This window comes from Hyperolius riggenbachi, chromosome 7 (assembly GCF_040937935.1).
Source record: "Hyperolius riggenbachi isolate aHypRig1 chromosome 7, aHypRig1.pri, whole genome shotgun sequence".
Classification (NCBI taxonomy): Eukaryota; Metazoa; Chordata; class Amphibia; order Anura; family Hyperoliidae; genus Hyperolius; species Hyperolius riggenbachi.
Genome location: NC_090652.1, coordinates 140986473 through 140999622, shown reverse-complemented (window position 1 = coordinate 140999622; position 13150 = coordinate 140986473). Strand labels below are relative to the sequence as shown.

The 13150-nt window shown below is 41.3% G+C and overlaps 1 protein-coding gene across 2 annotated transcripts in view; it reads left to right on the top strand.

Annotated features, from left to right (window-relative positions):
- GSPT1 (G1 to S phase transition 1) overlaps positions 1 to 13150 on the top strand; it is a 59609-nt gene that overhangs the window by 26930 nt on the left and 19529 nt on the right. For both annotated transcript variants that reach the window (XM_068244701.1, XM_068244700.1), the window contains exons 5-7: positions 3862 to 3895; positions 7197 to 7274; positions 7562 to 7742. In XM_068244701.1, the coding sequence (XP_068100802.1) occupies positions 3862 to 3895; positions 7197 to 7274; positions 7562 to 7742 (293 nt within the window). The remainder of the gene's footprint in view (positions 1 to 3861; positions 3896 to 7196; positions 7275 to 7561; positions 7743 to 13150) is intronic.

The window sequence follows — 13150 nt, the reverse complement described above, 5'->3', positions numbered from 1 at the left end:
GAAAAAAATAGCAAAAAATGGCATGATGCAAGCTGACCTGTTTCTGACCCAACCGGGTCCTTAGCCGTAGCTAAAATTGCATGTACAGGTCTGTCTTAAATACCTGGAAGCCACACCCCCTGTCCACCACACCTAGATGGGTGTAGTAGATGTCTTAAAGGGAAATATCCCTCGTGGGAGAGGAGTGGATGCCAGTGTATTGCACAATAGTTTGCATTCATACATATATTTAAAATTGCATGAAAAATAACACAGTAAAATTAGAGCTAATCAACTATTGTTAATCCCCCCCCCCCCCCCCCCCCCCCCCAAAACATACAATTATATGAAAGAAAATTAAATGAGTCCTGAGCTAGAACTGATACATGTATTGGAAGAGTGCACTACATATTCCACAAAAGTGGAAAATTATACTATAGGTCAATACCCAAACTAAATGCAAAGTATAAATTGTTCAAAATTATACCCCAGGGGGCACCAAAGGGAGCACCACTAAAGTACTAGAGAGACCCTTCCTAAGAACCAATATATGATGAACACCTGAGATTCAGACAAATGTGGTTCAATCCACTGGGTTCCCTAGTACTCAGGTTTAAGATCCACCGTACTTCATGTTCCAGTAATTTCTAAGTCCCCACCCCTGCTATCAAGGTACACCCTCTCCAAACCCTGGAATGAAAAATGACTGAGATCACTATCATGGCAGGAACTGAAATGTTTAGCCTCATTCAAAGGATTCAAACAACATTGGTGGCGCCACAATAGTGTTCTGCAATTCTCGCCCTCAAGGGCCTCGTTGTGCAGCCAACATACTGATTTTTACACAAATTGCAGTTTATAAGGTACACTACACCCTTCGTCCCACAGTTTATGTATTGTTTAATGCCATAGGATTTACCATTACTGAAAGAGACTACTGTGTTCCTGGTGGAATGCACCGTAATATATCTGCAAGTTCTTAGGCCACATTTGTAGGAGCCCTGGTATCTCAGCCAAGTTGTACCTAAGTGACATCTCTGATCCTGGGCGGCAAAACGTCCCCCAGAGTAGGTGCTCGTTTGACAAATCTACATTTACCTTCCACCACCAGGGTTTTAATAATCTTTATCCCAGAAGGATATTCCACATTAAAAGCCGTGGAAAACGTGACAGTCACCACCATCACCCACCTCTCTGGGGTATACTTACCTTGGAAGGGGGAAGCCTCAGGATCCTAACGAGACTTCCCCATCCTCTACCGTCCTGACAATTTAGTGCTGTGACCCCCTGAAAAGTGGCGACGTAAATATTTACCTACTGCAACCTGGCGCAGTAGCGGCTCTTCGTTTGGGCTAAAGCCTCGTTCACAGTATACGTGCTGCCGTGGGCATTTTGGCAGCGCGTATACTAAGCGATCAGCAAGAACAGCAGAGGTACATAGAGAGCACTTCTGAGGTTTAGACTTTATGCGCTGCGCGGCGGTGAGATGCGCTATCGCACTGCTGCACACATTTTTGCAAAAGCGCATTGCTGATTCCATTCACTGTAATGAATGAGATCAGCTGTGCGGATGGCGTGCGGTTGAGTGCTCTTGCATTCCAAACGCATGGCCATACGCATTGCCCAACGTGAATGAGGCCTAAGGCGGAAATGGCCTAGTACGATCGTATCCGCTCTACTGCGCAGGCGGTTTTTATGCCTGCCCAGTACAGAAAATCAGGCTTTGCTATTTCCACCTCAGCCTGAATGAAGAGCTGCTACTGCGCCTGCGCAGGATTGTGGTAGATTATTATTGCTGCGCCTGCGAACTTTGTCAAAGTTTTGGGGGAGCCAGCACTGGATTCCTCCAGGCTACAGACGAGGAAGGCTCATTGGGACCCTGAGGCTTCCCCCTCCCAAGGTAATTATCTCTGAGGGAGATTTTTTTTTTTTTTTTTTTTTACAGGTTCTCTTTAAGGAGATTGCCATTAAAATAAATCAATAAATAAATGTCAGTTTACATCCCCTTTTTGGAATCTGCATTGTGTGCTTATGAACATGATATAAGTATTTGCCTTCAGATTTCGATGTAGGTGGCTTCATTTTAAGCATTTCATACAAATACTAGTGACCTTAGCCCGTTTAAAAACTGGCTAGGTCTGTTCCTAATCCACCATGCGCGCGCCCGCTGCACCCACCCGCCCATCGTGCGCACACACCTGCCCCTTCTGGCCCCGTCGTCCTCCGGCTCTGGCAGTGGCCTCAATTCACTAAGCTTAACTCCTGTCTTTAATAACTCCTCTGAGCTGTTGTACAGTTATTACAATTATATCACCGTGGTGATAACTGTAAAACAGCTCAGAAGAGTTATTAAAGACAGGAGTTAAGCTTAGTGAATTGAGGCCAATTGTCTCTGCGTCTTGTGCCTGAACATGCGCAGTGCTAAAAAGCACTGACACAAGGACAGACATAGGGACACTTGCCTATTGTATAGAATTGAAGACCACCCACCAAACCACTGTTTGAATTTTCATATTTCTGTTTAGTGTAAACGCACTCTCTTCTAGAGTGACCTTAGCATAACTTAAGTCTTTAGTCCACAGTGTTGCATTTTAGTTAACTGTAAGGCTCATACATGCTAGATCAGCACTACTTCTGGCCCCCCGACAGGTGGCCGGATTCCCCTCCTTTTACTCCGCCCCATTCCCTCCCCCCCCCCCAAACCTTGCAAAGTTGTTGGCAGGCACCATGGGATTTGAAACTCTCCTCGCTCACCGATGCCCCGCGTCAAGTCTCCATGGCAACAGGACATCACATGATGTGATGTCAGGATGCGCTAGCATATTACAAGCGGCAGTCTGCACAAGGCAGCCTGGGCTGCATAAAGTTTGCTCAGGTCTGCGCTAGATGGTTCTCTTACCGAGGCAGGTGGTCATCTCCATGATGTGTCGCTGTGTCGTCGTGTGCCGAATTATTTTGGTCAAGCAAATAGTTGTCTTTCACCCATCCTGCTCCATCATGCACTGCTGGTCATCCCTTTCCCCACTCAATAGAAAAACACATCCCCAGCCTGCGCAGGTTTTGCAGATCTCAGCTGCAAACTGTCACCTGAGGGAGTCCTAATACCTGTGGATAACTGCAATTATGCGTGTGGATATGCACCTTACGATTAAACTGTATAAATTACTGGAAAAGAACTTATGCGCATTTTTTCACTTGATATAATCACGTCGCTTGTTAACAGATGTGGCATTTAGTGTCAGGGTTGTGGGGTTGGTCCATAAATCATTCGACTCCGTTTATGAAACCTCCGACTCCAGGTACCCAAAGTTGCTCAGACTCCACAGGCCTGTTTAATGTCACATGTCTAGTTTGGATGAGCAGCAGTAGTAGATTTATCTTGATTGGCACTGCATTCGATCCGTACTGTGCAAGGAGCAATCCTTAAAGGGGTTCTTTCGCGAAAAAAGTAGGCAGTTAAAAAATGTGACAGATGACAGGTTTTGGGCCAGTCCATCCTTTTTAAGGGGGATTCTAAGGGCTTTCTTTGTTTTCAACAGCATTTCCTGAACAACAGTTTAACTGCCAAAATAGCAAGATACCAGCCAGCCTCCCTAATCACTTGCACACTATTATGTCAGTTAAGTTTTGCAACTGTTCAGGAAATGCTGTTGAAAACAAAGAAAGCCCTGAGAATCTCCCTTAAAAAGATGGACTGGCCCAAAACCTGTCATCTGTCACATTTTTTAACTGCCTACTTTTTTCGCAAAAGAACTCCTTTAAATAACAGGTTAGATTTTTTTTTTTCCTCTTACTGAAAGCTGCTTCTAGTTTCAAACTGAATAAAGACATTTTTCAGAACTTTCCTGTAAATTTTTTTTTTTTTTTTTTAAATTTCTCTAGATGCTGGAAAATCTACCATCGGCGGACAAATTATGTAAGTAAATGTGGCATTCTATAAGAAATAGATTTGCAATGTTTGCATCGGAGGTGTTGATAAACGCGTGTTTTTGTTTTTTGTTACCAGAAACTTTGCGTTAAGTTCACTAGAAACGTGTGGCGACTTATCCTGATATCCCACACTTAGATCTGACTTGTTTTCAGTAGGATTATAAAACTTAGTGACCTGGTTGTGGCTATTTAGGTTGGGTTGAACTTACTGGGTAACTTTACTGCTCCACTCATTTGATAAGGTGTCTGTTCATAGTTGATTACTGTATGGAATTTTACAAGTAGAGCTATAAGAAAAAGGACATCACTGGAAGACATACCTGATTTCTATCCTAGTAGAAAATGGATGGTACTTTGCTTGAGAAATTGTCACATTTCAGGTTGCTGAATCAGGCCTACATTAGGATGGCAAATCAAGCAACCACTATGTAGACTTTAGGGGTGTAAGACCTCACACTCCCAATAGTTTCTGTGGGTGTAGGTTTTTTTTTTATTTTTTTTATTTTTTTTTAATTTTAGTGCAGGCTTGTCAAACTCAAATACAAAGTGGGCCAAAATTGTACATTGGGATTTAGTCGCAGGCCATCCTCAATGTCTACTGGCTACCTTCCTCCCTTATAAAGTTCTCTGGTGACTAATGGTCCTCTCTCCCTTTTACAGTCCCCTAGTGTTTAGTGCTTTCCCTCTATCTCCCAATATGACTTCCCTGGTGTTCTAGGGTTTCACCTCCAATATACTTTCCCTTGTGTTCTTGAGTGGGCCATACATAATGCAAAGTGAGGAAACCACTTGAGGGCCAAATTTAATGGCTCTGAGGGCCAAATTAGGCCAGCGGACCGGAGTTTGACATGTATGTTTTGGTGTCGTTCCTATGGGAGAAGGGTACAAGAAACCTCACAGGACCCTTGGAATTCAAGGGATGCTTGCAGTGAAATAAACTAGAGGGAACTTCACAGCATGCCTGCCTCTTCCTATCTGAAAGTTTTACTTTAGACAGTCAATTTTTTTTTCAAGGAGTAATTACGAAAGTCATGGAGGAACAAGGAGAGGAATAAACTTTGTGCAGGGGTATATGGATCCAGCATGAAGATACAACTGCTTAAAGTATCCTTGGCACAAGCCAGGTATATTTTAAAGCAGCAGGGGCTGCCATACTGTCCTAGGAAAAAAACAAACACATAAGTGGTTAAGATCTTGTTCTACTTTAAGAATCTGTATTGTTAAAATTACACAAAAGTAAACATACCAGTGCGTTAAGGGACCTCTCCTATTCCCCTCTGTCACAATTTCGCCGCTCCCCGCTGCATTAAAAGTAGTCAAAAACTGTTTTAAAAAGTTTGTTTATAAACAAACAAAATGGCCACCAAAACCGGCAGTAGTTTGATGTACAGTATGTCCACACATAGAATACATCCATACACAAGCAGGCTGTATACAGCCTTCCTTTTGAATCTCAAAAGATCATTTGTGTGTTTACCTTCTTCCCCCTGCAGCTATCATCCACTGAAGAGTGACAGGCTGGCTGATTCTTCCCGCAGACAGCTCTGCCATGTCTGTAATTCCTCATGTAACAGCCCAGCTCCTTTCACAGTCTAACAGAGGACGATTTATCCAGCTTGTAAAGCTCTCTTCTCTCACTGAGAGAGCAGAGAGGCTGCCTAATCTAAATAACGCACACGGGAGTGTGCATAGAGGGGGCCTGGAGGGGGGCGTGCATAACAGATCAACACTGAAGTGTTGGCAGCCTTCCAGACACAGGGCGACAAATCCGACAGGAGAGAGAGATGAGTTGATTTATTACAGAGACGGTGATAGAAAGTGCTGCAGTAATCCAGAGCACATTAGAATAGGTTTAGGAACTTGTAGGATAGTAGAAAAAAAGATGACATTTTTGTTAGTCTCTCTTTAACATATGTATTGTACTGTCAACGTTCTTATTTCAGTGTATTTTATATAGTAAAGAGAAGTGTTCCAGGCATTTTCCGTCTTTACTGCCTTTTGACTGACTGAAGCCAATCCTGATGTAATTTCCTTACTTACTCCCTTACTTTTCTTTCATTTTCTTCTCTCCTGCCTGAAATGGTGTAGCCATTGCCAGTCTTGCTTTATAAACACGTGAGCACAGGATAGATCGTATTTCAGCAGCTTCTGCAGAGGGATGAGGGGTCTTTCCCTTCTCAGACTTGTCACACTGAACTCAGCCAATCATTGAGGAGCAGGGATGTGGAGAGGAGATAACAAGCTTCCCTCTCTCTGGCAATGTATTAGAAAGGAACCACGCTGACTGAGATAAGATTCATTACAGCAGAAACATTTGATTATATTGTAATGCTTGCAGTGCAGAGTCAGGATGTACACCATATAATAAACACAGAGCAAGTGGGTAAATGGAATTTGGTTTAATGGCCGACAATGCCGCTTGAAGAGACTTGTCACCTTTTTTCCTAAATATCTTTCCACAAAACCATATGAACATCGTTGCCTACTTTAACGTGACAGTTTTTCTGGAGGTGTATGCAGTCTGAGAGGAGTATAGCAAAACATTACTACACAGAATTGATCACTGTCCTTTTTGCCAAGATCATGATGGTCAGGAAAACTGACTTCGTCCCCTTCCTTGCCTTCCAAGGAGGGGATGTCTGAGGCAGGGAACACACTTGTCTTTGAGTTTTTTGCGCGTGGTTTTTCTGCATACTTTTTTTGCACACCAAGTGTTTCTATGCACGAAAATGTGTGCATTTTTCACAGCAGCTAATGTAATTGATACAGAAAACTGACAAAATGTACAGAATCCTGATGCAGAGCGTCATTTGTTTTATTTATTTTTCTGCGTGCGAAAAACACATTAAGTGTGAACTAGCCCATTGATTAACATGAGTTCTCAGTTTTTCTGTGCAGAAAACGCATACGAAAAGTTAAGTGTGTGTTCCCTGCCTCAATGTGATTTTGTGTTGCATTTTAACACCTTTTTAGGAGTAGGTCACCGAACTTAATATTTACTTTCATGAATAGTCTCTGCCAGTCATCACTAGTCATTCATTGGGGGGGAGGGGAAGTCTTCCTCCACATAAGTTTGTTTTACTTTTGAAGGGCGTATTGGGATTAGGGGATTTCAGTGCCATTTAGAACATGGCTACGTGATTTTCTTCTCTCCTATCACAATATGATGTTGTCTACATGAAAAGATAATCCCTTCCTGGACTTTTTTTTTTTGGATACCTGAAGCTTCAGTTGTTTGGTCTACTGGGCATATCTTCTTACACTTCTATCTGCATTTGTTTTTTCAGGTATTTAACTGGTATGGTTGATAAAAGAACACTTGAGAAGTATGAAAGGGAAGCAAAAGAGAAAAACAGAGAAACCTGGTAAGCTGAGTTGGTGAGGAATATATTCATTTTGTGCTGGGTTATCCTCATTGTCTGTTTTTGTTTTACATGTAATGGTATGTGCACACTTGCACACTTTTACCACTTTTATGTAGTGTTAAAAGGTTCCCTACACAATCTGTTCATAGTAGTCAAGGTCTATTGATCATCATACTACTTAGGAACACTTGGGGATGCTAGTTTGTGTAATTTGGGTTGTGTCCTTGATATGTTACGTTCTGTACGGTCAGAGTCCAGTGCTAACGTTTTTTTCTTTCTTCACCGAGGTACCTGTCATGGGCTTTAGACACAAACCAGGAAGAACGAGACAAAGGTAAAACTGTAGAGGTTGGTCGTGCCTATTTTGAGACTGAGAAGAAACACTTCACAATCCTTGACGCCCCCGGACATAAAAGCTTTGTTCCCAATATGATTGGGGGAGCCTCACAGGCAGATTTAGCAGTGCTGGTATGTTTTAAGTCTTTCACTTAACTTTTTTTTTTTTTTTTGTCAGCAGTTATATTGTCATTCTGTTTTGTGTTTACAAGAAAGCTATATTGACTTTCTTTATGAAGTGATTAGTTTTTTTTGTTATCTTTGCATGTATTAACTACGCATATTTACGAATGTTCTGTTGTGGATCAATTGACACACAACTGGCATGAAATGACAACTGAAATGAGAGGGATATGGAGGCTGCCATATTTATTTCCTTTTAAGCAATACCAGTTGCCTGGCTATCCTGCTGATCCTCTGCCTCCTAATACATTTAACCATAGACCCTGAACAAGCATGCAGCAGATCAGGTGTTGCTGACATTGTCAGAACTGACAAGATTAGCTGCATGTTTGTTTCTGGTGGTGTTCACACTTCTGCAGCCAAATAGACCTGCAGGGCTGCCAGGCAACTGGTATTGTTTAAAAAAAATAAATATGGCAGCCTCCATATTCTCACTTCAGTTGTCCTTTAAAGAGAACCCGAGGTGGGATTTAATTATGTTACTGGGGCACAGAGGCTGGTTGTGCACACTAAGACCAGCCTCCGTTGCCCCATGGTGTGGCTCCATGTCCCCCCCCCCCCTGCGCGCCGCTATACCCCCGCAGTGCTGGTGACGCGCTGCATGTCGCCAGCACTGCGGGGGTATAGCGGCGCGCAGGGGGAACATGGAGCCACACCATGGGGCAACGGAGGCTGGTCTTAGTGTGCACAACCAGCCTCTGTGCCCCAGTAACATAATTAAATCCCACCTCGAGTTCTCTTTAAGGCTGCTCTTTTAGGTAAGCTATATTCAAATGTTGGTCAGGCTGTTGAAAGTGTGGAAATCTTCACTTTGACCAGAACAATATTAATATAGTTAATGTCATGCAGCACTTTGCTGCATGTATATTGATTGTAATCAGCATTTTTACATTTTGCACAGTGGACCGAGGATGGGTAGAGAGGAATGGGATGTCTTTGTGATCCTCTCCATACATGACATTTCCTTTTTTCTAGGACGCTTTAGTGTTATCCCATTTGGGATTAACATGGTCTGGACCCTAAAAGATACTGTAAGAAAAAATGTGCCCCTATGGGGTACTTGGGGTGGGGGAGCATCTGGATCCCTGAGGCTTCCCCTGTCATCTTCATCCTGGGGGATACAGTGCTGTCAGCCCCTGAAAATCATTACAGGTTTAGAAGGGTCTTCAGCGTGTGGCAATACTTAACTATCTGCAAGCCCAGTACAAGCTTCCCCTCGGGCTCTGGAAATAACTGAGCCCAATCGGGTCTGCTGTTATACACAGGTGAGGGGAAGCATGTACAGGTTCTTCTAAAAAAAAATGGCATATTGTGATAAAGTTCATTATTTTCTGTAATGTACTGATAAACATTAGACTTTCATATATTTTAGATTCATTACACACAACTGAAGTAGTTCAAGCCTTTTATTGTTTTAATATTGATTATTTTGGCATACAGCTCATGAAAACCCAAAATTCCTTTCTCAAAAAAATTAGCATATTTCATCCGGCCAATAAAAGTGTTTTTAAAACACGCCTTTGCAGGAGCACGGATGGGTAACTATTACTGCTTGCTGTTTGGGGGCCTCCAGCGCTGGATCTCTGATGCTGAAGAGAATGGGGGAAGCCTCATTCGGATCCAGAGGCTTCCTCCGCCTAAGAGAAGTACCACCCAGGGGCACAATTTTCCTTACAGGATTACATTTAAGAACCAGAGCTTTTTATTTTACACTTCCTGATCACTGTAAATGACTCCTAGTGACCTCGTAGTCAAGTGCCAATGAAAACTGCTCCTGACCGATGTACGTAGCAGCGGAGATTTGTGCCGGCGGGGGCGCGCTATTGCGTTCCGTGCGCAGGAACCACTGGCGTTAAAACTAGACTGCATCAACGTGGTTTAGTTTTAACGATCGGTGGTCTTGAGCTGGTTAATCTCAGTATGTGTGGTATGGTCCTCATACAGTGCTGTAAAGTACATGTTTTTAATCGCAACTTAGGGCCTGTTCAGATTGTCAGCGTATGAAGCACGCGTATAAATTCAAAGAAACGCAAGTTGAAAAACGCATGCATTTTTCTTGCGTTCTAATGCGTTTTCTATTGCTTTTTGCACACACGTGCCCCAGGGGAAAAGAATTATGGGAACCGCAGAGGGAAACGTACGCTAAAAAAGCAATAGTATGCTTTTTTGATACGCGTCCATAGACTTTCATTGCGTCTGTTTCTATGCGTGACGGACAGAACTGCATGCAGCAATGCGGATAAGAAACGAACTTGCCCATTCAAAAGCATTAGGAGCCGTTTCTATGCGTTTTTGGTACCCGTACGCGTTCCCTGAAAACTGCTAAGAACGCGCATAGTATTTTGGAGATAAAGGAATTTTAAATCAAGTGGAGACAGAGAACTTAAAGGACATCTGAGGTGACCTGTAAGATGAGATAGACAAGTATATGTACAGTGCCAAGCACACAAATAACTATGCTGTGTTCTTTTTTTTTTTTTTTTTCTTTTTTTTTTTTTTTTTTTTTTTAATTCTCTGCCTAAAAAAATACTTAAAGATCAGGTATGTGTTTCTGTCTGGGTCGGGACCAGGTCAGACTGTAGCGTAACCCGCAATAAGGAATTACAGCCATAAAACACTTTCCTAGCAGTAAATGACTTCTGAAAGCAGGAAAGGGGTAACTGGGTCAATAGTTCATGTATTGTAGCTCTGGTGTACTTCAATGAATGACATTGAAAAGAGGCCATGAAACAGTAAAAACTTAAAGTAGAATTAAATATAAAATAAACCTGAGATAACTAAAGTCATTTTAGGAGGACAGATATCTTTCGTTTATTTTCACCTCGGATGTCCTTTAAGTGATCTAGAAAACCTAGACTTGATTTAAATTTGAATGTAAGGGTTTTTGAAATGTTAGTAAAATGCAGTTAGTGTAAACAGCTATTTGTGTTCTCACTAAGTAGCGAGAGGGATATGGAGGCTGCCATATTTATTTCCTTTTAATCAATACCAGTTGCTGCTGATCCTCTGGCTCTCATACTTTTAGCCATAGACCCTGAACAAGCATGGAGCAGATCAGGTGTTTCTGACCTTGTCAGAACTGATAAGATTAGCGGCATGTATATTCAGACCCTACTGCAGCCGAAGAGATCAGCAGGACAGCCAGGCCACTAGTATTATTTAAAAGGAAATAAATATGGCAGCCTCCCTACACCTTTAATTTCTGTTGTCATTTAAGCACATATTAACTTAAATCTTAGTTGCTAGATTTAGCTCCTGCTACAAAGTATTAGAGTGGATGTTCATGGCTAGAGATGGTCAATATTATGCTGTGTGCATGCAGGTTGTAATGAAGACTGTGCAGCTTGAAATTAGGCAAGGGAGATGCACTTCCTGTTTGATTTGCCCCGATTTTAAACATTATACCATTTAGATTGCCCCGATTTAAAAAAAAAAAAAAAAAATAAAGGAAAAAAAAAAAATATCTCTATATCTCTATATCTCTATATCTATATCTCTATCTCTATATCTCTATCTCTCTATCTCTCTATCTCTATATCTCTCTCTATATCTCTCTCTATATCTCTCTCTATATCTCTCTCTATATCTCTCTCTATATCTCTCTCTATATCGCTCTCTATATCTCTCTCTATATCTCTCTCTATATCTCTCTCTATATCTCTCTCTATATCTCTATATCTCTATATCTCTATATCTATATCTCTCTCTATATCTCTCTCTATATCTCTCTCTATATCTCTCTCTATATCTCTCTCTATATCTCTCTCTATATCTCTCTCTATATCTCTCTCTATATCTCTATCTCTCTATCTCTATCTCTATATCTATCTCTATATCTCTCTCTATATCTCTCTCTATATCTCTCTCTATATCTCTCTCTATATCTCTCTCTATATCTCTCTCTATATCTCTCTCTATATCTCTCTCTATATCTCTCTCTATATCTCTCTCTATATCTCTCTCTATATCTCTCTCTATATCTCTCTCTATATCTCTCTCTATATCTCTATATCTCTATCTCTATGGGTATCATTCATAAAGAGGCTGTCGGTAGTGCGGGAAAACACCGTTCTTCTCCGCAACCGGTACTTTAGACTTCTGGGTGGGCATTCATAAAGAAGTGTGTCGGTGCGGTGGCAGTGCGGAGATTCCCCGAACTAGGCTGGCGGTAGGCAGGCGTTAGGCAGGCGGAGACACGGAAGCTGCCGAGTTGATACATTTCTCCGTGTTCCGCTCTGCTGCAGCTGCCTGGGAGGTCTGTGTCTCCATTCACTTGCATTGGTATCGCCACATCAGAGGGAGCGGGACTTTCCGACCTGACACCGCTGGCGGTATTCTTTATGAATTAACATTTTGCTACATTTGTTCCGTTAATCACCGCACAAGGCGGTGATTTATCACTCTGCTCGGTATGTCTTTTTTTCATGCGAAAAGAGCCTTTATGAATGCTGACTTTGCCGAGTGGTCGGTAAAGTCAGCTGTTTTTAGCATTTCCGCATGCGGAAATGCTTTATGAATGATACCCTATATCTCTATCTCTATATCTCTATCTCTATATCTCTATCTCTATATCTCTATCTCTATATCTATATCTATATCTCTATATCTCTCTATCTCTATATCTCTCTATATCTATATCTCTATCTATATCTCTATCTCTCTATCTCTATCTCTCTATATCTCTATATCTCTATATCTATATCTCTATATCTATATCTCTATATCTCTATATCTCTCTATCTCTCTATATCTATATCTCTATATCTATATCTATATCTCTATATCTCTATCTCTATCTCTCTCTATCTCTATCTCTCTCTATCTCTATCTCTATCTCTCTCTCTCTCTCTCTCTCTCTCTCTCTCTCTCTATCTCTATCTCTATCTCTCTATATCTATATCTCTATATCTATATCTCTATATCTATATCTCTCTATATCTATATCTCTATCTCTATATCTCTCTATCTCTATATCTCTCTATCTCTATATCTCTCTATCTCTATATCTCTCTATATCTCTATCTCTATATATCTATATATCTATCTCTATATCTATCTCTCTATCTCTCTATCTCTATATCTCTATCTCTCTATCTATATCTATATCTCTATATCTCTATCTCTCTATCTCTATATCTATATCTCTCTATCTCTATATCTCTCTATCTCTCTATCTCTCTATATCTATATCTCTATCTCTATCTCTATATATCTATATCTCTATCTCTATCTCTATATATCTATATCTCTATCTCTCTCTATCTCTATATCTCTCTCTCTCTCTCTCTCTATCTCTATATCTCTCTATCTCTCTCTCTCTATCTCTATCTCCTCTATCTCTCTATCTCTATCTCTCT